Source organism: Oncorhynchus clarkii, chromosome 1, assembly GCF_045791955.1.
Source record: "Oncorhynchus clarkii lewisi isolate Uvic-CL-2024 chromosome 1, UVic_Ocla_1.0, whole genome shotgun sequence".
NCBI lineage: Eukaryota > Metazoa > Chordata > Actinopteri > Salmoniformes > Salmonidae > Oncorhynchus > Oncorhynchus clarkii.
The window spans coordinates 49,098,124-49,120,712 of NC_092147.1; the positions used below are offsets into that span (position 1 = coordinate 49,098,124).

Here is a 22,589-nt window from a genome sequence, read left to right on the forward strand (position 1 = left end):
TCTCGATCCTTTGGAAAATTTCTGGGCAGAACTGAAAAAGCGTGTGCGAGCAAGGAGGCCTACAAACCTGACTCAGTTACACCAGCTTTGTCAGGAGGAATGGGCCAAAATTCACCCAACTTATTGTGGGAAGCTTCTGGAAAGCTACTCAAAACGTTTGACCCAAGTTAAACAATTTAAAGGCAATGCCACCAAATACTATTTGAGTGTATGTAAACTTCTGACCCACTGGGAATGTGATTGAAGAAATAAAAGCTGAAATCAATAATTCTCTCAACTATTATTCTGACATTTCACATTCTTAAAATGAAGTGGTGATCCTAACTGACCTAAGACAGGGAATGTTTACTAGGATTAAATGTCAGGAATTTTGAAAAACTGAGTTTAAATGTATTTGGCTAAGGTGCATGTAAACTTCAGATTTCAACTGTAAATAAAGGTTAAATATGGAATAAAAAAAACGTAATGGACGTTTCTGTTCTTCCATCTTTGTGGCAACAGTTTGGGGAAGGCCTTTTCCTGTTTCAGCGTGACAATGCCCCCATGCACAAAGCCCGTACAGTCAAAACCTCTCGTGCTCTTCACCACATCATATTAGGTGTGGTAACGTGACACTGCAGTAATACATCACTGCTTAGTAACAGATATAGATCACAGATACTACAATAACGTTTAAGAATAATTTTAAATGTTGCATGTACTCCTGTCTCCTGCCTGGTCATTTTCTCCACAACACAAATATTACAGTTATCTTCACACATATTTGAGACACTTTTCACTGACAGCTGCAACTAAGTTAGATAAACCTTTTGCCAATCACAATACCCCAAATCGCAGGATCCCGAACACACTTACGATTTTTCACTGTCTTTTTACTGTTGTTTTTATTTCTTTACTTACTCATTGTTCACCTAATACCTGTTGTATTCGGCGCACGTGACAAATACACTTTGATTTTAAACAATCCGCAGCAAAAATGTTTTATTAAGAATGATCCTCTGTGGCTAAGTCATGCTCCCTGGTCAAGTATTTTTAATGAAATCAATTTACTTTAGGGCAATCCAGCATCCTAACAGTACATTGCACCCACCAACTTTCCTTTCCAATTCTCAAGAGGTTGAAACCAGAGCTCTGTATATAATGATGAGATGCTCATGTCTCCGCCCTGACAATGGGAGTCTTTGTCCCAAAATCGGGAAGGCAGGCGACAAGCATAGGTCTGCATATTATCCCCATAGAAAGGCATTGAGCTAATACTGGACAGATTTTGGCGAAAGTGAGCCCTCTCGCTTCGCCTCTTCCTCTCTGCTGAAACTATATCATGTGAGAAAGCATCCGAGCAAGCGAAACAGCTCTCCTCTATATGTGCCCGTGTATCTGATGCTGTCTGGACAGAAATAGTATGACATGCCATACTCTTTTGGTCCAGACAGTATCAGATACATGGGCTACATATACTGAGACAGAGGGGCGCTGTTTCGCTCGCTCGGATGCTTTAACTGAGATTCATGTGTCTTTCTGTTGGCACGCATCTCAATCAAATAAATGATCAATATTTCAATATTTTATTTGGACGGGCTAGGAGGTATGGTAGGGCGGGCCAGGCCCCGTAAGGCCTGCCCATAACGCTGGCCCTGGCCTAAACTTAATGTTTTAACCCTATCGTAAATCTTGACACTTATCTTAGCCATTCGGAATGAGTGCCTAAACTTAACCCTTAACTTGGAAATTTGAGAAATGGTACAATATAGAGCAGCAGTTTCTAAATTTGACATTTGGAGAAACATGGAGACACTTCTATTTTTACAGCGAGAGCTTGTTGGTATAGATACAGTGCCTTCAGAAAGTATATATAACCGTTATTTATCCCCCAAAACTTATTCCACATTTTGTTGTTACAGCCTGAATTCGAAATGGATTAAATATATACTTTTTTCTTACTGATCGACACACAATACCCCATAATAACAAAGTGAAAACATGTTTTTAGACATTTTTGCAAATTTATTGAGAATGAAATACAGAAATATGTAATTTACATAAGTATTCATGTTAATACATGTTAGATTCACCTTTAGCGATTACAGCTGTGAGACTTTCTGGGTAAGTCTCTAAGAGATGTGCACACTAGGACACTTTGGACATTATTATTTTAAATTCTTCAAGGTCTGTCAAATTCCTGTTGATCATAGATTTTCAAGGGGATGTGTGTCTATTTGTCAATAACAGCTGGTGCGCGATGTCTAACATTAAAGATGTCTCGAGGTATTGCTCACATGAGGTAGAGTACCTTATGATAAGCTGTAGACCGCGTTATCTACTAAGAGTGTTTATCTATATTATTCGTAGCCGTCTATTTACCACCACAGACCGATGCTGGCACTAAGACCGCACTCAATCAGCTGTATAAGGCCATAAGCAGACAAGAAAAGGCTCATTTAGCCAAACTTCAATCTGTTTTACCTAATTTCTACCAGCATGTCACATGTGCAACCAGAGGATAAAAAAACTAGAGACCACCTTTACTCCACACACAGAGATGCATACAAAGCTCTCCCCCGCCCTGCATTTGGCAAATCTGACCATAATTCTATCCTCCTGATTCCTGCTTACAAGCAAAAACTATAGCAGGATGTACCAGTGACTCGCTCAATACAGAAGTGGTCAGATGACATGGATGCTACGCTACAGGACTGTTTTTCTAGTTCAAACTGGAATATGTTCCCGGGATTCATCCAATGGCATTGAGGAGAATACCACCTCAGTCATCGGCTTCATCAATAAGTGCAACGACGACGTCATCTCCACAGTAACCGTACGTACATATCCCAACCAGAAGGCATGGATAACAGGCAACATCTGCACCGAGCTAAAGGCTAGAGCTGCCGCTTTCAAGGAGCAAGGTGCTCTGGACACTAATCCGGACGCTTATAAGAAATCCCGCTATGCCCTCAGACGAACATATCAAGCAAGCGAAGCGTCAATAAAGGATAAAGATTGAAAAGGATTGAAAAGGATAAAGATTGAATCCTACACCGGCTCACCGGCTCTTACCGAGGCAAGTCAGTTAAGAACAAATTATTATTTACAATGACTACCTACTAAAAGGCAAAAGGCCTCCTGCGGGGATGGGGGTTGGGATTAAAAAAATAAATACAATTTAAATAAAGGACAAAACACACATCGCTACAAGAGACAATACTACATAAAGAGAGACCAAAGACGACAACATAGCAAGGCAGCAACACATGACAACACAGCATGGTGGCAACACAACATGGTAGCAGCACAAAACATGGTACAAACATTATTGGGCACAGACAACAGCACAAAGGGCAAGAAGGTAGAGACAACAATACATCACACAAAGCAGCCACAACTGTCAGTACGAGTGTCCATGATTGAGTCTTTGAATAAAGAGATTGAGATAAAACTGTCCAGTTTGAGTGTTTGTTGCAGCACGTTCCAGTCGCTAGCTGCAGCGAACTGAAAAGAGGATTGATCCAGGGATGTGTGTGCTTTGGGGACCTTTAACAGAATGTGACTGGCAGAACGGATGGTGTATGTGGAGGATGAGGGCTGCATTCGATAGATAGGGGGGAGTGAGGCCTAAGAGGGTTTTATAAATAAGCATCAACCAGTGGGTCTTACGACGGGTATACAGAGATGACCAGTTTACAGAGGAGTATAGAGTGCAGTGATATGTCCTATAAGGAGCGTTGGTGGCAAATCTGATGGCCGAATGGTAAAGGAAATCTAGCCTCTCGAGAGTGCCCTTACCTGCTGATCTATAAATTATGTCTCCGTAATCTAGCATGGGTAGGATGGTCATCTGATTCAGGGTTAGTTTGGCAGCTGGGGTGAAAGAGGAGCGATTACGGTAGAGGAAACCAAGTCGAGATTTAACTTTAGCCTGCAGCTTTGATATGTGCTGAGAGAAGGACAGTGCACTGTCTAGCCATACTCCCAAGTAGTTGTATGAGGTGACTACCTCAAGCTCTAAACCCTCAGAGGTAGTAATCCCACCTGTGGGGAGAGGGGCACCCTTCTTACCAAACCACATGACCTTTGTTTTGGAGGTGTTCAGAACAAGGTTAAGGGCAGAGGAAGCTTGTTGGACACTACAGTGGTTCCTCTAAAATTTGTGTCATACTGCGGCACACCCTGCGTGCTGCTGCAGTATTCTGTGGCACGTCATTTAATTCTCAGCCATTTCTTCTGTTACTGCAAGTTATTGCTAGTTTGACCAGAAGAGGGCATCTTTGAGAAGCATTTGATAGCATTTCAAATTGGCATTACCAGAGAATTTAAAACCTTTTTTGTAATAACATAGTATATGGGATTGATTTTAAGAAATTTGTCTTAATTAATGTAATTAATATTGTGGTGTTTCCATTCAGAGAAAAATGGTCAGTTTGTAAATTCTGACCGTTTCGCTCTCGGAGCGCACACTGGACGTTCGGGCCGAGGAATAGGGTTGATTTGAGCAATCGGTCCTTAGAACGGCAGTCAAGCACACAAGCTAATGTTGGCTAGCTACTTCCAGACACAAATGAGACCACTCTGACCATTTTACTCGCCCTAGCAGAGCTGGTAAGGCAGTTTTTGTGTTAACCAGAGCGTTGGTGAGGTGACTGTAAATGTGCTGCTGGAAACCAATTTAATTATGCTTTTTTCCCAACGTTTACTGACACCGGCCATATTCAACGGGTGTTGAGCGCTCGTAAAGTAATTATTCTGCGCTCTGGTACACTCAGACGAGTGCTCTGAAATCCGTGTAGGTAGTAGGCTGGACACAACGTTCTTTTCTGATAAAAACTAGTTCATTGCATCCGCCCAGTTTCATGTTATGACCATATTTCCCAGCTGCTTGCCGTCGTTTTGAAGTAATCGCGAAAAAACGGCTTATTTTTGTGCATTTTTCACCCTGCCAGCTCCTATTAGTTCTATTGAGCACCGTGGCACCACTCGCCTTCCGAACGTTCTATTCCCAGCATATTGTTCAATGTCACAATGCCTGCTTCGCTATTGTTGGCAATGAGACCTGCTCACATTTGTTTTATAGTTCAAATGTAAACAACAAAATGTAACCAACCAAAAATAATATTGGAACTCTGCGGTCTTCCCATTGTTTCATATGGGGGAAATATAGGCATGTCTGGCTATTTGGCCAAATATCTCACAATGTCTGTATTTAGATTTTTTTCAAGTGTAAACAGTATGAAATAGCTAGCTAGTTAGCAGGGTGCGCGCTAATAGCGTTTCAATCGGTGACGTCACTTGCTCTGAGACCTTGAAGTAGTTTTCCTTGCTCTGCAAGGGCTGCGGCTTTTGTGGAGTGATGGATAACGATGCTTCAAGGGTGGCTGTTGTCTATGTGTGCAGAGGGTCCCTGGTTCGAGCCCAGGTAGGGGCGAGGAGAGGAATGGAAGCAAACTGTTACATGACACCATTTTAATCAGGAGAATCTCCTCTTTGTAATTATGTAAGTCTGGGCTGCGAGATCGTTTGTCATTGATCGCTAGACCAGAAATAGTCAGAAGTTTCTATTTTTTCCATACTTTTTCATTACGCAGACATAAGCACAGTTGACACCATCGAGGTGCCGATGTTTACTTTCTACACAAGCTGTTTCTTCCAGTTTCATCCGACGATCCGATTGTAGTGGTAAAATAAAAATAGATACATTTTTTATGGAATTCTAAGCATCACTCCAGTCAAACAGGCTCTGCCAACGTTCGATTCCATTAATTTGCTATGGGCTCACGCTAGTGTTCCAGTTTAGCCAACGTATTTAGAATTCAAGGCACACTTAACCAGCATGGCTACCACAGCATTCTGCAGCGATACGCTATCCCATCTGGTTTGCGCTCATTTGTATTTCAACAGGACAATGACCCAACACGCCTCCAGGCTGTGTAAGGGCTATTTGACCAAGGAGGAGAGTGATGGAGTGCTGCATCAGATGACCTGGCCTCCACAATCACCCGACCTTACTTTACAGCCTTATTCTAAAATGTATTAAATAAAGCATGTTCCTGATCAATCTGCGCACAATACCCCATAATGACAAAGCAAAAACAGCTTTTTAGAAATTTTTGAAAATTCATTAAAAATAAAGAACAAAGACCTTATTTACAAAGGTATTCAGACCCTTTGCTATGAGACTCGAAGTCGAGCTCATGTTTCTATTGATCATGTTTCCATTGATCATCCTTGAGATGTTTCTACAACTTGAATGGAGTCCACCTGTGGTAAATTCAATTGATTGGACATGATTTGGAAAGACACACACCTGTCTATATAAGGTCCCACAGTTGACAGTGCATGTCAGAGCAAAAACCAAGCCATGAGGTCAAAGGAATTGTCCATAGAGCTCCGAGACAGGATTGTGTCAAGGCACAGATCTGGGGAAGGGTACCAACACATTTCTGCAGCATTGAAGGTCCCCATGAACACAGTGGCCTCCATCATTCTTAAATGGAAGAAGTTTGGTACCACCAAGACTCTTCCTAGAGCTGGCCACCCGGCCAAACTGAGCAATCGGTAGAGAAGTGCCTTGGTCAGGGCTCTAGAGTTCCTCTGTGGAGATGGGAGAAACTTCCAGAAGGACAACCAGCTCTGCAGCACTCCACCAATCAGGCTTTATGGTAGAGAGGCCAGACGGAAGGCAATCCTCAGTAAAAGCATATGACGGCCCGCATGGAGTTTGCCAAAAGGCACCTCAAGGGCTCTCAGACCATGAGAAACAAGATGCTCTGGTCTGTTGAACCAAGATTGGCCTGAATGCCAAACTCACATCTGGTGGAAACCTGGCTCCATCCCTACAGTGAAGCATGGTAGTGGCAGCATGATGCTGTGGGGATATGGAGTGGCTTCGGGACAAGTCTCTGAATGTCCTTGAGTGGCCCAGCCAGAGCCCGGACGTGAACCCGATCGGACATCTCTGGAGAGACCTGAAAATATCTGTGCAGCGACGCTCCCCATCCAACCTGACAGAGCTTGAGTGGATCTGCAGAGAAAAATCGGAGAATCTCCCCAAATGCAGGTGTGCCAAGCTTGTAGCGTCATACGCATGAATATTCGAGGCTGTAATCGCTGTAAATGAATACTTATGTAAATCTGATATTTCCTTTATCATTATGGGGTATTTTGTGTGTGTGTAGATTGAAGGGGGAAAAAATGATTGAATCAATTTTAGAATAAGGCTGTAACGTAACAAAGTGGAAAAGGCTAGGGGTCTGAATACTTTCCAAATGCACTGTAATTAATTCACAATTTTCTTGCAGTTATTTATTCTCTCAAATCTAATGATCATTTCATCTCATTATATGCAGACAATATTTTCCAACATCTAGACAATGTATCTCAATCGCTCCCAAACGCATTGAAGATCATAGATAAATTCAGCATCATCTGAAGTTATAAAATGTATCTAATCAATTCAGCCCGACTGCCTCTCAAGACCCTGTTGGATTTCTGGAATCGCAATTGTTTCCCATTTTAAATATATAGCGGTAGATACAGTGTATTTCCTTCCTTAGATAAAACCATTAGCAGATACTTTAACAGAATGCTCAAATCAAATTCAATCCGACCTCAGTAGAACCTTCCAATTACTTTAACCGGAAGAATATCTATTTTCAAATGGAATATTTTTCCACGGCTGAATTTCTGTAGTTTAATGCTTCCTACAGTATGTCTCCCACTTCTGGCTATTGGGATCAAATCCAAACGTAGTCCTCCTGTGTCTTTTCCTCTATCTGTACCGAATTGTAAAATGTATATTTAATTTTTCCTTTAACCACCCCCTCCACAAAAATTGGATTGATCACGAAAAACAAAAGTTAAGATACAATATGTATTTTATGCGGAATTAATTCCTTCAAAAAATGAGGTGCATGTGGCACTCTCTAAGAGATTTTTTTTTATTTTGAAAGTTTCCATTACTGAAGCCTAGATTGAGAAGCTATTATCTGCCTGGTCTGAGCTGCGGGAGGGAGGCAGATGTATTATGTGTGACCTTTGGGCAGAAAGGATATGAAAGGCTGTGATGTGGCTGTATTGAGCCGGGACACCGACCTGCTGGTACTTGACTTTAGATCTTAGTGGAGGCAGGTTGATGTGTCATCCTGGGTAGGAATGAATAGAGTCACTGTTTCCTATGAGCACATGCATCGTGTGAATTAAGCTCTGTACAGAATTATATATTTTACTCTCGGGGGATGCTGGATGTCTCTTAGGGGTGCCCAACGTCAATACCTTTGACAATTTTGAGAGCCCATATTGATGTTTATATTCTTATGGCCCTGATTGGTTATGGGGGTGCCCAGCCCTCCTAGCCCTGTTGGAATTACGAACCTGCCTGTGAGCTAATAGAGCTGTAGCAAATAATTAACAACACAGCAGGACATAATATAGAGGCCACAGAAGGTTGAATTGTTCAAGACCCAGAGCATAGAGGCTCCAGTGGCCTAAATAGTACCAAGACCTGGACAGACGCAGATCAAGATTGTGTAGCCTTCAGGTCAGGTGGCCCCGGGCCGAGCCCCACAGGGTGGGTTAAAGTGGTTTCCAGGGTATCGCCTCAAAGTGTCCCAGGCCAAGCCCCACAGGGTGGTTTCCAGGGTAACAGTGTAGTGGCAGGACTGTAAGGTTGTGTGAGTGGCACAGAGCCAGAGCCACAGCCCCGGGGGGGGGTCATGCTGAGTGACTACGTTAATGAGCTTTTCAGAAGAGCCATTTGGTCTCATTAAGGCCACACCAGCTCCTCCGTGACATTAACTAGTTACTTGACAGAGAGGACGGCGGGCACCTCCATCACTTTCACATATTGTTTGACGGTTATTTCGCTCTCTGTTTCTGTCTGTCTTTCTCGACTTGCTCCCCCCATTACAAAATTGTTTTTTTCCCCCTTGAGCAGTGCCCTATAATTCTTGACACGATTCTTGAGTCACTCAGAAGTTAGTTAGAATGTGGAACGTGTTTTTTCTACTCTTTATTAATAGCTTTCATTTTCAAAAACACTGTTGCTGGTACTTCAGAGATGTCTCTCTTTTTCGAAGGTCCATTGATTTACACTGCGTCTGTTTTAGTCCCACGCCATTGACCTCATTGATCACAACAGAATGCGGTCTTCCCCAGAGACTTGGTCTGGTGTGTTTATTTCACTCGGACAGTGTTTGTTTCACTTATATCAATGAGACTCTTTTTTTTAAACTAGAGATTGCCATTCTACCTTATTAGCATTTTACGTTATCAGCATGGTTATGATAACACTTCTCAGCATGCCCCATTTTGCTATCCTCCCCTGTTTTACAAGTGTGCTGTGTTATTTACAGCGTTTGCCTTCACTTAACGCCTTATCACCCGTGAAATTGCATGAACTATTTGTTTGCCTCACATGGTGTGCAGTGATTCGACAGATTGGCATGGAATATTGACTATGGGACTGCTTTTTGTCAATCCCTGTCACCTCCTCCCTCTCCTAACAAATGACCAAACACGCCCCCCCCCCGAACGAAACATGAAAGGACATTTGAGAATTACATTCAACGCACCCGTCCGACCGGGAACCTACTGACGGACGAACGTCTGACTTCTTGCTGCTGTGCTACAGTAGTTTTACCCTGTACACATAGTACTCGTGTTACTTATAGTCATAACTACTAGCCTCTCTATAGGTTTCTATACATTTCTAACTGGGGGCTTAGTGGTTTTAAAGCGAACCATTCAAACAAATTATTTTTACGCTATTGTCAACTTTTTTTCTACGTTTTGAATTGAATAAAGAACCTTTGACTGTGCTTCGGCCCGTCTCTGTAGTTGTTTGCCGTGGGTTCTTAGAACTCTGCTTTTGACATTGACATTATATTCACAGTAGGGTGCGGGTGTGTATGGCTGGTGTAAGAAGAATTGTCCATATCACATAGGCCTAACGGCATTACATGTGACTTTGGCTTTGCGGGATGAATAATAGACAGCTTACACGGAACCCAAAAAGGCTGCGCGCGTGCGCCACCGTGCATACATTTATTTTGTCCCCCTACACCAAATGCAATCACGAAACATCATTTAAAATATTAAAACAAACTCTGAACCAATGACATTCATTTGGGGACAGGTCAAAAAGCATTAAACATTTATGGCAATTTAGCTAGTTAGCTTGCACTTGCTAGCTAATTTGTCCTATTTAGCTAGCTTGCTGTTGCTAGCTAATTTGTCATGGGATATAAACATTGAGTTATCTTACATGAAATGCACAAGGTCCTCTACTCTGGTCCTCTACACAAGGTCCTCTGTTCAACCGAATTGTTTCTGGTCATCTCTCCTCCTTCCAGACCTTTTCATCTTTGAACTTATATGGTGATTGGCTTCTAAACATTCATAGTATTACTAAGCCGACCGGCAACACAGTTCGTCTTTCAATCACCCACGTGGGTATAACCAATGAGGAGATGTCACGTGGGTACCTGCTTCTGTAAACCAATGAGGAGGCGGGAGAGGCAGGAATTGCAGCGCGATCTGCGTCAGAAATAGGAATGCGAGCGGTGTGGTCAGCCTGTTAGGGGTGTTCTGTCTGATGCAACTCATTCATTTATACTTCTATCATGGAGAGACAAAACATTGAATGGAGGTGAGGAGGGAGACTTGAGGAGAAATATTTTAAAGAATGAAAGATTAGTGAGAATTTAGCAGTTTGGTCAATGCAGCAGTCTGGCAATGTTGAATGAAAGTTCTTATTCATTGTTCAGTGATTCTCATTATTGTTAATGTGCTGTGTGTCCTTTACCTGCATAGGTAGCAGAAGCAGCTTCTCTGAGTCTGTGTTTTTTTTTTCTCTCTGCCTCCGTCTGATTCTCTAAAGGTCTAATGATCAGACATTGGTGTTTAATCAATAGCCTTTGCTGGTGACAGGTCGTGGTAACATAATCGTTTTGAATAATGAGTCGGCTTCTTTGGGAGACCGATTTGATATCACCAACAACCTTGGCCCCTCTGTCAAAGAGTGCTCTTATACTGTACTCTTGGGCTAGCTTTCCCTTTTTGTTGTCCTCTCAACCGCCAATGTCAAGAATATTTAATGCACCCCTTTTTGGGATACTCTCTCATCTCCAGTGGCATCGCAGGTGAAAGTTGGTCCCTCTCAACTCACGCAGTTAGAACAGAAGTCAGACTTGGGGATAGAACAAGGGAGATGTTAGGTGACTGCTAGTACTGCATGATGTAAGTGGTGGGATTTCAAATGAAATGTTGATGGTGTGTTGGGACTGTGCTCGTAAATGTTTGATGAACGGTGAGGAGCCACTCTGTTCGGCCCACCTGAAATTCCTGGACTGTGGGTGATGGGGGGGGAAAGGGTATTTTTTAAGATTTCCCCTGAATGACCAGTCAGTGAGAGAGAGGCAGCTGGAGTAGAGTTACACACACACACACACGCATGCATGCACGTGCACACACCTGTTCTCACACACACACGTTCCTCCCGCTCCTTGCACCTGACCCCTTTCCACCTATGGGCTCTGGGGAGAGAACACATTTTGGGTATTTTTCAAATGAAGCATAACACGTTTGGTATTTGATATCACGGCTAACCACACGCTCTCCCAGACCGAGCTGTCTCCAGCCGTTATAAGCAGCGCAATTCTGTTGCTTATTATCACTTATTTTTGGTTTCAGTCAACTAAGGGGCTAATTGTGCTCTGAAAGAGGCCAGCCAGCCAGGCATAGTGTGATACCATTTGGGTCACGCTGGGATCAGCACAACATGGGTGGTTGATCTAGATACATCACTAACGATCAATCGCCTAAAGACACTCCTTGCAATCCGCTCGACTGCCTTGTCACACAATGAACGCCGTGCTGTGTACACCTAGCTAGCATGATAGTGGTAACCAACCCTCTCACACTCTCTCTCTCCCAACAAAACAGAGCATGAAAGTTTGTTGCAGTTTCATATAGGATCCGGCAGGAATTCAAGCTGCGAGCGGTTTTGAGTCGTCTTTGTTGGACCTGGACTCACCACCTGGTGCAAACCAGTGTGGCATGTAGTGCAGGTAGAAACCAAACAGAGTAACAGACCGATCCTGTTGCTGCTGATGTATCACAAATACACACACACACACACACGGAGACGGAGACTTGCTAACGAGGCATGCCGGGACTCCCCTCCCACTGACTCTGATGTTATGTGCCGGGGCGTTTCGTCTCGCCGTTCCTCTCCGAGTCTCTGACGCAAAAGTGATGGTGTGCATATCTAATCGCGACCCCCTGCTTTTGAACTCCTGGGTGCCTCACTGGCTCGGTGCACCTGGAAGGAAGTGGGACTTGTCTCTTCCATGCCGATTCTTACAGCAGGACAAGACAGTGGTGTCGTACGTTTGACTGATTAAGTCTTGACTTGACAAAGGGGGTGTCAAAATTGGAGAAAAAAAATGCATTTTGATTATTTGTTTGAGAAATGAATGGAGAAATGTCTATAGGTTGTACCGGGTGCTTTATTTTATGCTTTCTTTTTCAGTCCCCTTTAAAATGTAGTTAGGCTAAAGATTCATGACTACATCACTACCTAATAATATATTGAACAACGAATAATGGCTTGTTTCTTTGCATTCTTGTTTTACAGAAATCTCCTGGACAGAGACACATTCTCCAAATCAGACCCAAGTAAGATGGTTTTCTACACACACACCCTCTCGCTCTCTTCCTCGCTCTCTCGCTCTCTCTCTCTCTCTCTCTCTCTGGCTCTCTCTCTCTCTCTGGCTCTCTCTCGCTCCCTCCCTCTCTGGCTCGCTCTCTCTCTCTGGCTCTCTCTCTCTGGCTCTCTCTCGCTCCCTCCCTCTCTGGCTCGCTCTCTCTCTCTGGCTCTCTCTCTCTGGCTGGCTCTCGCTCGCTATCTCTGGCTCTCCCTCTCTCTCTGTCTCTCTCTCTCTCTTGTGCTTCCCCCTGTGAATCAGCAGGCATTTGCATATGTCAGAGGTTGTAATCTCAGCTCTACTTGACTGAGCAGAAACAGATTGTCGTCATATACACCAGCCATAGGTTGTAGGATTCCCTTATTCCCTGCCGATTACAGAAATTTATGAAAAATCATGGTACTTTCTGGATTTTTGCAACCCTAACAGCCATATCCGTCATGGGGATAAGGATCCGTCTGTGTAGTGTGTACATATTAGTACATCTTTAAATTGAGAACATTTGGGCCACTGTAGGAGATGTGGTCAGACTCAGCACAAGGAGGGAGGAAGGCCATCTGATCCCAGGGGCCTGCTGGCTGGCTTCTGTAGTATGTTTATCCAAGGAGGCACTTGTGCTGTCTCTGCAGTGCTGACGGTACTGGCCTCAGTCACACAGCATTAGACCTCCTCAGCACTGTACTGCAGGCCAGGGGGCCAAAGACACACACACACACACACACACACATATGCTGGCCACAGGGAGCCTTACACACATTAGGGTAGGCTAGCCTATAAGACTTGACAACACAACACTGTTGACAACACAACGTGTGTGTTTTCGTGTGTGTGTATGTTCATGTGATTGTGCATGTTCCAACCTAATGCATGGGGACCATATGCAGTCCCAGCTTTCGTTAGCAGCTGACAGGGTTTCTGTGCAGTCAGACAGCTGAGCTCAACCTCACACAACAGCATAACATGACATGACATTACACCACGTACACAACAGCCAGCTCTCTTCAACACTGTTAGCCGAACCCACTGAAACATGCGGGCCCTGACACTGAGGTGGGCCAAGAGCCATGACCTCTGCCATAGCAAGCATGTGATGCTACCACATTATCTCCAGAGCTCTGTTCACTAGCATACATACCGAGCTAGTGAGGGAAGGCAGCATAGAAATATACTGAACAAAATGTCAACGATTTTACTCCGCTACAGTTCATATCGGAAATCCGTCAATTTAAATAAATGAATTAGGCCCTAATCTATGGATTTCACATGACTGGGCAGGGGCACAGCCATGGGTGGGCCCGTGAGGTCATAGGCCCACCCACTTGGGAGCCAGGCCCACCCACTGGGGAGCTAGGCCCAGCCAATCAGAATGAGTTTGCCCCCACAAAAGGGCTTTATTACAGACAGAAATACTCCTCAGTTCAGCTGTACAGGTGGCTAGTCTCAGACGATCCTCAGGTGAAGAAGCCAAATGTGGAGGTCCGGAGCTGGCGTGGTTATGCGTGGTCTGCGGTTGTGAGGCCGGTTGGACGTACTGCCAAATTCTCTAAAACAACGTTGGATGTGGCTTATGGTGGGCAAATTAACTTTAAATTCTCTAGCAGCAGCTCTGGTGGGCATTCCTGCAGTCATCATGCCAAGTGCATGCTCCCTCAACTTGAGACATCTGTAGCATTGTGATAACTGCACATTTTAGTGGCCTTTTATTGTCCCCAGCACGAGGTGCACCTGTGTAATGATCATGCTGTTTAATCAGCTTCTTGATATGTCACACCTGTCAGGTGGGTGGATTATCTTGGCAAATTTGAAATGCTCACTAACAGGGATGTAAACAAATTTGTGCACAAAATTTGAGAGAAATAAGCTTTTTGTGCATAAGGAACATTTCTGTGATCTTTTATTTCAGCTCATGAAACATGGGACCAACACTTTACATGTTGTGTTTATATTTTTGTTCAGTATAGAATCACTCATCTTAATTCTATGGACAGAGGCTATTGAAGCTTTTTCAGAGGTGGATGGGGGCTCTGACCCCTCTGATTCTGATGAACTGGATTTGATAAAAATGTTACACTGCTCCCAGTGGAGGGAATTGGCTCAGTTTGTGTGTGTGTGTTTGATTTTAAACAAGATATGTTCTAGTTATTTTGGTCCATATATTTGGGTGGTATCATGTCAAATGTAATTTTATTTGTCACATACACATGTTTAGCATATGTTATTGCGGGTGTAACAAAGTGCTTGTGTTTCTAGCTCCAACAGTTCAGTAATAGCTAACAATTCACAGCAATACACCTAAAAGTAAAATAATGGAATTAAGGAATGTATAAATATTAGGATGAGCAATGTCGGAGTGGCATAGACTAAAATACAGTAGAATAGAATACAGTATACACATATGAGATGAGTAAAGAAAAAATATGTAAACATTATTAAAGTGGCTAGTGATTTCAAGTCTATGTATATGGGGCAGCAGCCACTAAGGTGCAGGCTTACGTAACCGGGTGGAAGCCGCCTAGAGATGGCTATTTAACAGTCTGATGGCCTTGAGATAAAAGCTTTTTTTCAGTCTCTTGGTCCCAGCTTTTTAAAAAAACAATTTTTTAACCTTTATTTAACTAGGCAAGTCAGTTAAGAACAAATTCTTATTTTCAATGACGGCCTAGGAACAGTGGGTTAACTGCCTGTTCAGGGGCAGAACAACAGATGTGTACCTTGTCAGCTCGGGGGTTTGAACTTGCAACCTTCCGGTTACTAGTCCAACGCTCTAACCACTAGGCTGCCCTGGCGGGCCGCAGGGGCAGCTAGGTAGCCTAGTGGTTAGAGCGTTGGACTAGTAACCGGAAGGTTGCAAGTTCAAACCCCCGAGCTGACAAGGTACAAATCTGTTGTTAGGCTACCCTGATGCACCTGTAATGACCTTGCCTTCTGGATGATAGCGGAGTGAACAGGCAGTATCTCGGGCGGTTGTTGTTCTTGATGATATTTTTGGCCTTCCTGTGACATCTGGTGCTGTAGGTTGGCTGAAGAGCAGGTAGTTTCCCCCAGTGAAGCATTGGGCAGACAGCACCACCCTCTGGAGAGCCCTGCGGTTGTGGGCGGTGCAGTTACCGTACCAGGCAATGATACAGCCCGACAGGATGCTCTCAATTGTGCATCTGTAAAAGTTTGTGAGGGTTTTAGGTGCCAAGACAAATTTCTTCAGCCTCATGAGGTTGAAGAGCCTCTGTTGCACCTACTTCACCACACTGTCTGTGTGGGTGGACCATTTCAGATCGTCAGTGATGAGTACGCCGAGGAACTTGAAGCTTTCCACCTTCTAAACTGCTGTCCCGTCGATGTGGATTTTTCCTGAAGTCCATGATCAGCTCCTTTATTTTGCAGACATTGAGTGAGAGGTTATATTCCTTGCACCACACTCCCAGGCCCCTCACCTCCTCTCTGTAGGCTGTCTTGTCATTGTTGGTAATCAAGCCTACTACTGTTGTCTGCAAACTTGATGATTGAGTTAGAGGTGTGCGTGGCCACGCAGTCATGGGTGAACAGGGAGTACAGTAGTGGGCTGAGCACGCACCCTTTTGGGGCCTCTGTGTTGATGCTCAGCAAAGTGGAGGTGTTGTTTCCTAACTTCACCACCTGGGGGCGACCCGTCAAGAAGTCCAGGACCCAGTTGCACAGGGCGGGGTACAGACCCCGAGTCTTAAGCTAAAATTATACAACACCCATTGAATATGGCCGGCGTCAGTTGGCAAAAAAGTGTAATGAGGTTGTTGCCAGCTGAGCTGGTTAAGCTGTTTTCATGTTATGCAGAGGTAAATAAATAATCTGCCAGAGTGTCAAGTGAACGCTCCGAGAGCGAAACGAGATGGGTGCGGCGAAAGCTTAAGAGGGTGTGAACGATGCTGAATGGGTGTAGACAAAGAAGAGCTCTTCACTAGACACCAAAACATTCAAAGGCCATTCTCTCAAAAGTGAGTTTACATGTTTATCAACTTTAAAAGCATAATTACTTTCCCATTGTTCCTCAAAAATGCAGTGTATGATATACCATTTTGTGGCTGTGTGTCTCTGGTTTTATCCAATGTTTATCCAAAAAAAAACATTTCAAATTTTGCTACGTAAGACCAAATCCAGAAGGATAGTCACATTTTAGTTTTTGCCCTGACACTAACACTAACTAATTTTAATCAAAAGCTTGATTATAAGTGTGTTACTTTGTTAGTGCGAGAGCAAAAACCAAAAACGTGCACCCCTTTGTGTCCCCAGGACCAGGATTGGGAAACACTGCCTTAGCATTCTTGCACTCTCAACTCTGCCTTTTTAAAATTTTATCTGAGAAATATCTTCCTTGTTGCCTGAAAGGCAGAGTTACACTGACATTTAATCAGGGAATATGTCTTAGCCTAGGAGAGAACATTTGTATCTTCTGGGTTTTAACTGTTGTTTTACTTTTCTTTCTGTTTTTCTTTCCTCTTAACAGTTTGTGTGCTGTATACACAAGGAATCGCCAACAGGGAATGGAGAGAGGTGAGTTGAGGTGAGGGGGGAGAAGGTCCAAGGATCCCTTGGAAGTCAGAGTATTGCCTAATTAATTTGAAATCAATACAAACCAGTGTCTGTTCCTCCCTCCCTCTTTCTTCATAGTTTAGTCGGACAGAGATGATAAACAACACCCTGAATCCAGACTTTGTCCGGAAATTCACCCTGGACTATTTCTTTGAAGAGAGACAGAATCTACGATTTGACCTGTGAGTTAATACCGTTCTTAACATTTGTGTGTGTGTCTGTGTGTGTTTGGTTGAGCATGTTTGGGTGAGAGAGAGTGGTGCTCTGTGTGAGTCTATAAGTTCAAGTTGAGTTAAGAATAAAATATGTATCAAGTGTGAGAAGGGAGATGTCAATGTTCACCTTTTAAATAAAAAGCAAATTACATTTTATTAGTCACATACGCCGAATACAACAGGTGTAGACCTTACAGTGAAATGCTTACTTACGAGCCCCCAACCAACAGTGCAGTTTCAAAAAATATGGTTAAGAGATAAAAGTAACAAGTAATTAAAGAGGAGCAGTAAAAAAATAACAATATATACAGGGGGGTGCCGGTACAAAGTCAATGTGCGGGGGCACCGGTTAGTTGAGGTAGTATGTACATGTAGGTGGAGTTAATTAAAGTGACTATCAAACAGGCAAAGCATCAACAGAGAGTGACAGTGGTGTGGAGAGGGGGGGTGGCAATGTGAATAGTCTGGGTAGCCATTTGACTAGATGTTTAGGAGTCTTATGGCTTGGGGGTAGAAGCTGTTTAGAAGCCTCTTGAACCTAAACTTGGCGTGCCGGTACTGCTTGCCGTATGGTAGCAGAGAGAACAGTCTATGAATAGGGTGGCTGGAGACAATTTTTAGGGCCTTTCTCTGACACCGCCTGGTATAGAGGTCCTGGATGGCAGGAAGCTTGGCCCCAGTGATGTACTTGGCCGTTCGCACTACCCTCTGTAGTGCCTTGCGGTCGGAGGCCGAGCAGTTGCCATACCAGGCAATGTAGCAACCTGTCAGGATGCTCTCGATGGTGCGGCTGTAAAACCTTTTGAGGATGTAAGGACCCATGTCAAATCTTTTCAGTCTCCTGAAGGGGAATAGGTTTTGTCGTGCCCGCTTCACAACTGTCTTGTTGTGCTTGGACCATGTTCATTTTTTGGTGATGTGGACACAAAGGAACTTGAAGCTCTCAACCTGCTCCACTGCAGCCCTGTCGATGAGAATAGGGGCTTGCTCGGCCCTCTTTTTCCTGTAGTCCACAATCATCTCCTTTGTCTTGATGACGTTGAGGGAGAGGATGTTGTCCTGGCACCACACGGCCAGGTCTCTGACCTCCTCCCTATAGGCTGTCTCGTTGTTGTCGGTGATCAGGCCTACCTGTCATCTGCAAATTGAATGATGGTGTTGGAGGCGTGCCTGGCCGTGCAGTCATGAGTGAATAGTGAGTACAGGAGGGGGCTACGCATGCACCCCTGAGGGGCCCCTGTGTTGAAGATTAGTGCGGAGGGTGTGTTGCTGCCTACCCTTACCACCTGGGGGCGGTCCGTCAGGAAGTCCAGGATCCAGTTGTAGAGGGAGGTGTTTAGTCCCAGGGTCCTTAGCTTATTGATGAGCTTTGTGTGCACTATGGTATTGAACGCTGAGCTGTAGTCAATGAATAGCATTCTCACATAGGTGTTCCTTTTGTCCAGGTGGGAAAGGGCAGTGTGGAGTGCAATAGAGACTGTATCATCTGTGGATCTGTTGTGGCGGTATGCAAATTGGAGTGCGTCTAGGGTTTCTGGGATGATGGTGTTGATGTGAGCCATGACCAGCCTTTCAGAGCACGTCATGGCTGCAGACGTGAGTGCTACGGGTCGGTAATCATTTAGGCAGGTTACCTTAGCGTTCTTGGGCACATGCACTATGGTGGTCTGCTTGAAAGATGTTGGTATTACAGACTCGGACAGGGAGAGGTTGAAAATGTCAGTGAAAGCACTTGCTAGTTGGTCAGCGCATGCTCGCAGTATACGTCCTGGTAATCCATCTGGCCTTGTGAATGTTGACCTGTCTAAAGGTCTTACTCACATCGACTGCGGAGAGTGTAATCACACAGTCTTCCGGTACAGCTGGTGCTCTCATGCGTGTTTCAGTGTTATTTGCCTCGAAACGAGCATAGAAGTAGTTAAGCTCATCCAATAGGCTCATGTCACTGGCCAGCTCTCAGCTGTGCTTCCCTTTGTAGTCTGTAATGGTTTGCAGGCCCTGCAACATCCGACGAGTGTCAGAACCGGTGTAGTACGACTCGATCTTAGTCCTGTATTGACACTTTGCCTGTTTGATGGTTCGTCGGAGGGCATAGCGGAATTTCTTATAAACTTCCAGGTTAGAGTCCTGCTCCTTGAAAGCGGCAGCTCTAGCCTTTAGCTCAGTACGGATGCTGCCTGTAATCCATGGTTTCTGGTTGGGGTATGTACGTACGGTCACTGTTGGGACGATGTCATTGATGCACTTAATTATGAAGCCATCGACAGATGTGGTGTACTCCTCAATGCCATTGGAGGAATCCCGGAACATATTCCAGTCTGTGCTAGCAAAATAGTCCTGTAGCATAGCAGCTGCTCCATCTGACCAATTTTTTTATTGATCTAGTCACTGGTTCTTCCTGCTTTAATTTTTGCTTGTAAGCAGGAATCAGGAGGATAGCATTTTGTTCCGATTTGTCAAAGGGAGAGCTTTGTATGCATCTGTGTGTGGAGTATAGGTGGTCCAGAGTTATTTTCCCTCTGGTTGCACATTTATGTTGATAGAAATGAGGTAAGTCTGATTTAAGTTTCCCTGCATTAAAGTCCCCGGCTACTAGGAGCGCCGCCTCTGGGTGAGCGTTTTCTTGTTTGCTTATGGCGGAATACAGCTCATTCAGTGCTATCTTAATGCCAGCCTCTGACTGTGGTGGTATGTAAACAGCGACAAAGAATATAGATGAAAGCTCTCTTGGTAGGTAATGTGGTCTGCAGCTTTTCATGAGAAACTCTACCTCAGGTGAGCAATAGCTCGAAACTTCCTTAGATATTGTGCACCAGCTGTTGTTTACAAAAAATACATAGACCCCCGCCCCTTGTCTTACCAGACACCAGCTGTATGTTGATATTGTCGTTGTTCGGCCACAACTCCGTGAAGCATAAGATGTTACAGTTTTTAATGTCCCTTTGGTAGTTTCATCTTCCCAATAACTCGTCCATTTTATTGTCCAAAGATTGCATGTTTGCGAGCAGAATTGAGGCGAGGGGGGGTTTATTCGATTGCCTCCTTCTCCTCAGAAGGCAGCCTGCCCTCCGGCCTTTCTTTCACGCAGATCAATGGGGTCGGGGCCTGTTCCCGAGGGAGCCGTATATCCTCCACCTCGGGCTAGTCATGAAAACCTGTTTCACGACTTCATATCTTTTTTTCTACATTTCGGTATAAATTCCCCTTTATGGGATGTTTTGGAACATAATACGTTCATGGGGCAAAATAAGGTTTTAGAAAGACGGATAAAAAATAACAGTTGTGAGACGTGAATATGATGCTTGTTTGTTTAAGAGCTATGCGGTTAACAGAGGTACATGTTCATTTTCTGCCTGCGTGTGTGTGAATGCCTGCCTGGGTGTTTGGTCGGTGAGAGTATGAGTAGGTTTGAGAGACAGAGAGAGCGTGAGGGTATGCGTGTGTTTGGGTTACAGATGGAGTGACAAGGAAAATAAGATTGTGTTTGTAGCGTGTGTTTGTAGCTTAGCTCTGTTGTGAGTGGGTGAGCATCAGGCTGTATTACCATCTACACTGATGGCCTTCCAACAGCTCTTAGCAAAGAGCCGGCGGCCGAGGCTCTGCCACACTGACATTTTACATTTGAGTCATTTAGCAGGCGCTCTTATCCAGAGAGTATTACAGTTAGTGCATTCATATTAATATAGCTAGGTGAGACAACCACATACAGTTGACGTCTGAAGTTTACATACACCTTAGCCAAATACATTTAAACTCAGTTTTTCACAATTCCTGACATTTAATCCTCCTATAAATTCCCTGTGTTAGGTCAGTTAGGATCACCACTTTATTTTTAGAATGTGAAATGTCAGAATAATAGTAGAGAGAATGATTTATTTCATCACATCCCCAGTGGGTCAGAAGTTTACATACACTCAATTAGTATTTCGTAGCATTGCCTTTAAATTGTTTAACTTGGGTCAAACATTTCGGGTAGCCTTCCACAAGCTTCCCACAATAAGTTGGGTGAATTTTGGCCTATTCCTCCTAACAGAGCTGGTGCAACTGAGATAGGTTTGTAGGCCTCCTAGCTCGCACATGCTTTTTCAGTTCTGCCCACAAATTCTCTATGGGATTGAGGTCAGGGCTTTGTGATGGCCACTCCAATACCTTGACTTTGTTGTCCTTAAGCCATTTTGCCACAACTTTGGAAGTATACTTGGGGTCATTGTCCATTTGGAAGACCCATTTGCGACCAAGCTTTAACTTCCTGACTGATGTCTTGACATGTTGCTTCAATATATCCATATAATTTTCCTGCCTTATGATGCCATCTATTTTGTGAAGTGCACCAGTCCCTCCTTCAGCAAAGCACCCCCACAACATGATGCTGCCACCCCCGTGCTTCACAGTTGGGATGTTGTTCTTCGGCTTACAAGCTTCCCCCTTTTTCCTCCAAACATAACGATGGTCATTATGGCCAAACAGTTCTATTTTTGTTTCATCAGACCAGAGGATATTTCTCAAAAAAGTACAATCTTTGTCCCCATGTGCAGTTCAAACTGTAGTCTGGCTTTTTTATGGCGGTTTTGGCAAAGTGGCTTCTTCCTTGCTGAGCGGCCTTTCAGGTTATGTCAATATAGGACTCGTTTTTACTGTGGATATAGATACTTTTGTCCCTGCTTCCTACAGCATCTTAACAAGGTCCTTTGCTGTTGTTCTGGGATTGATTTGCACTTTTCGCACCAAAGTGCATTCATCTCTAGGAGACAGAATGCATCTCCTTCCTGAGTGGTATGATGGCTGTGTGGTCCCATGGTGTTTATACTTGCGTGCTATTGTTTGTACAGATGAACGTGGTACCTTCAGGCATTTGGAAATTGCTCCCAAGGATGAACCAAATTTGTGGAGGTCTGCAATTTTCTTTCTGAGTTCTTGGCTGATTTCTTTTGATTTTCCCATGATGTCAAGCAAAGAGGCACTGAGTTTGAAGGTAAGCCTTGAAATACATCCACAGGTACACCTCCAAATTTGGTCAATTAGCCTATCATAAGCTTCTAAAACCATGACATCATTTTCTGGAATTTTCCAAGCTGTTTAAAGGCACAGTCAACTTAGTGTATTTTAACTTCTGACC

General features: G+C 44.0%; 1 protein-coding gene across 1 annotated transcript in view; it reads left to right on the plus strand.

Annotated features, from left to right (window-relative positions):
- Positions 1–22,589, plus strand: part of LOC139416491 (copine-8-like) — a 73,768-nt gene that overhangs the window by 11,777 nt on the left and 39,402 nt on the right. The window contains exons 2-4 of the mRNA XM_071165135.1: positions 12,626–12,666; positions 17,173–17,219; positions 17,337–17,440. Coding sequence (XP_071021236.1) covers positions 12,626–12,666; positions 17,173–17,219; positions 17,337–17,440 — 192 coding nt within the window. The remainder of the gene's footprint in view (positions 1–12,625; positions 12,667–17,172; positions 17,220–17,336; positions 17,441–22,589) is intronic.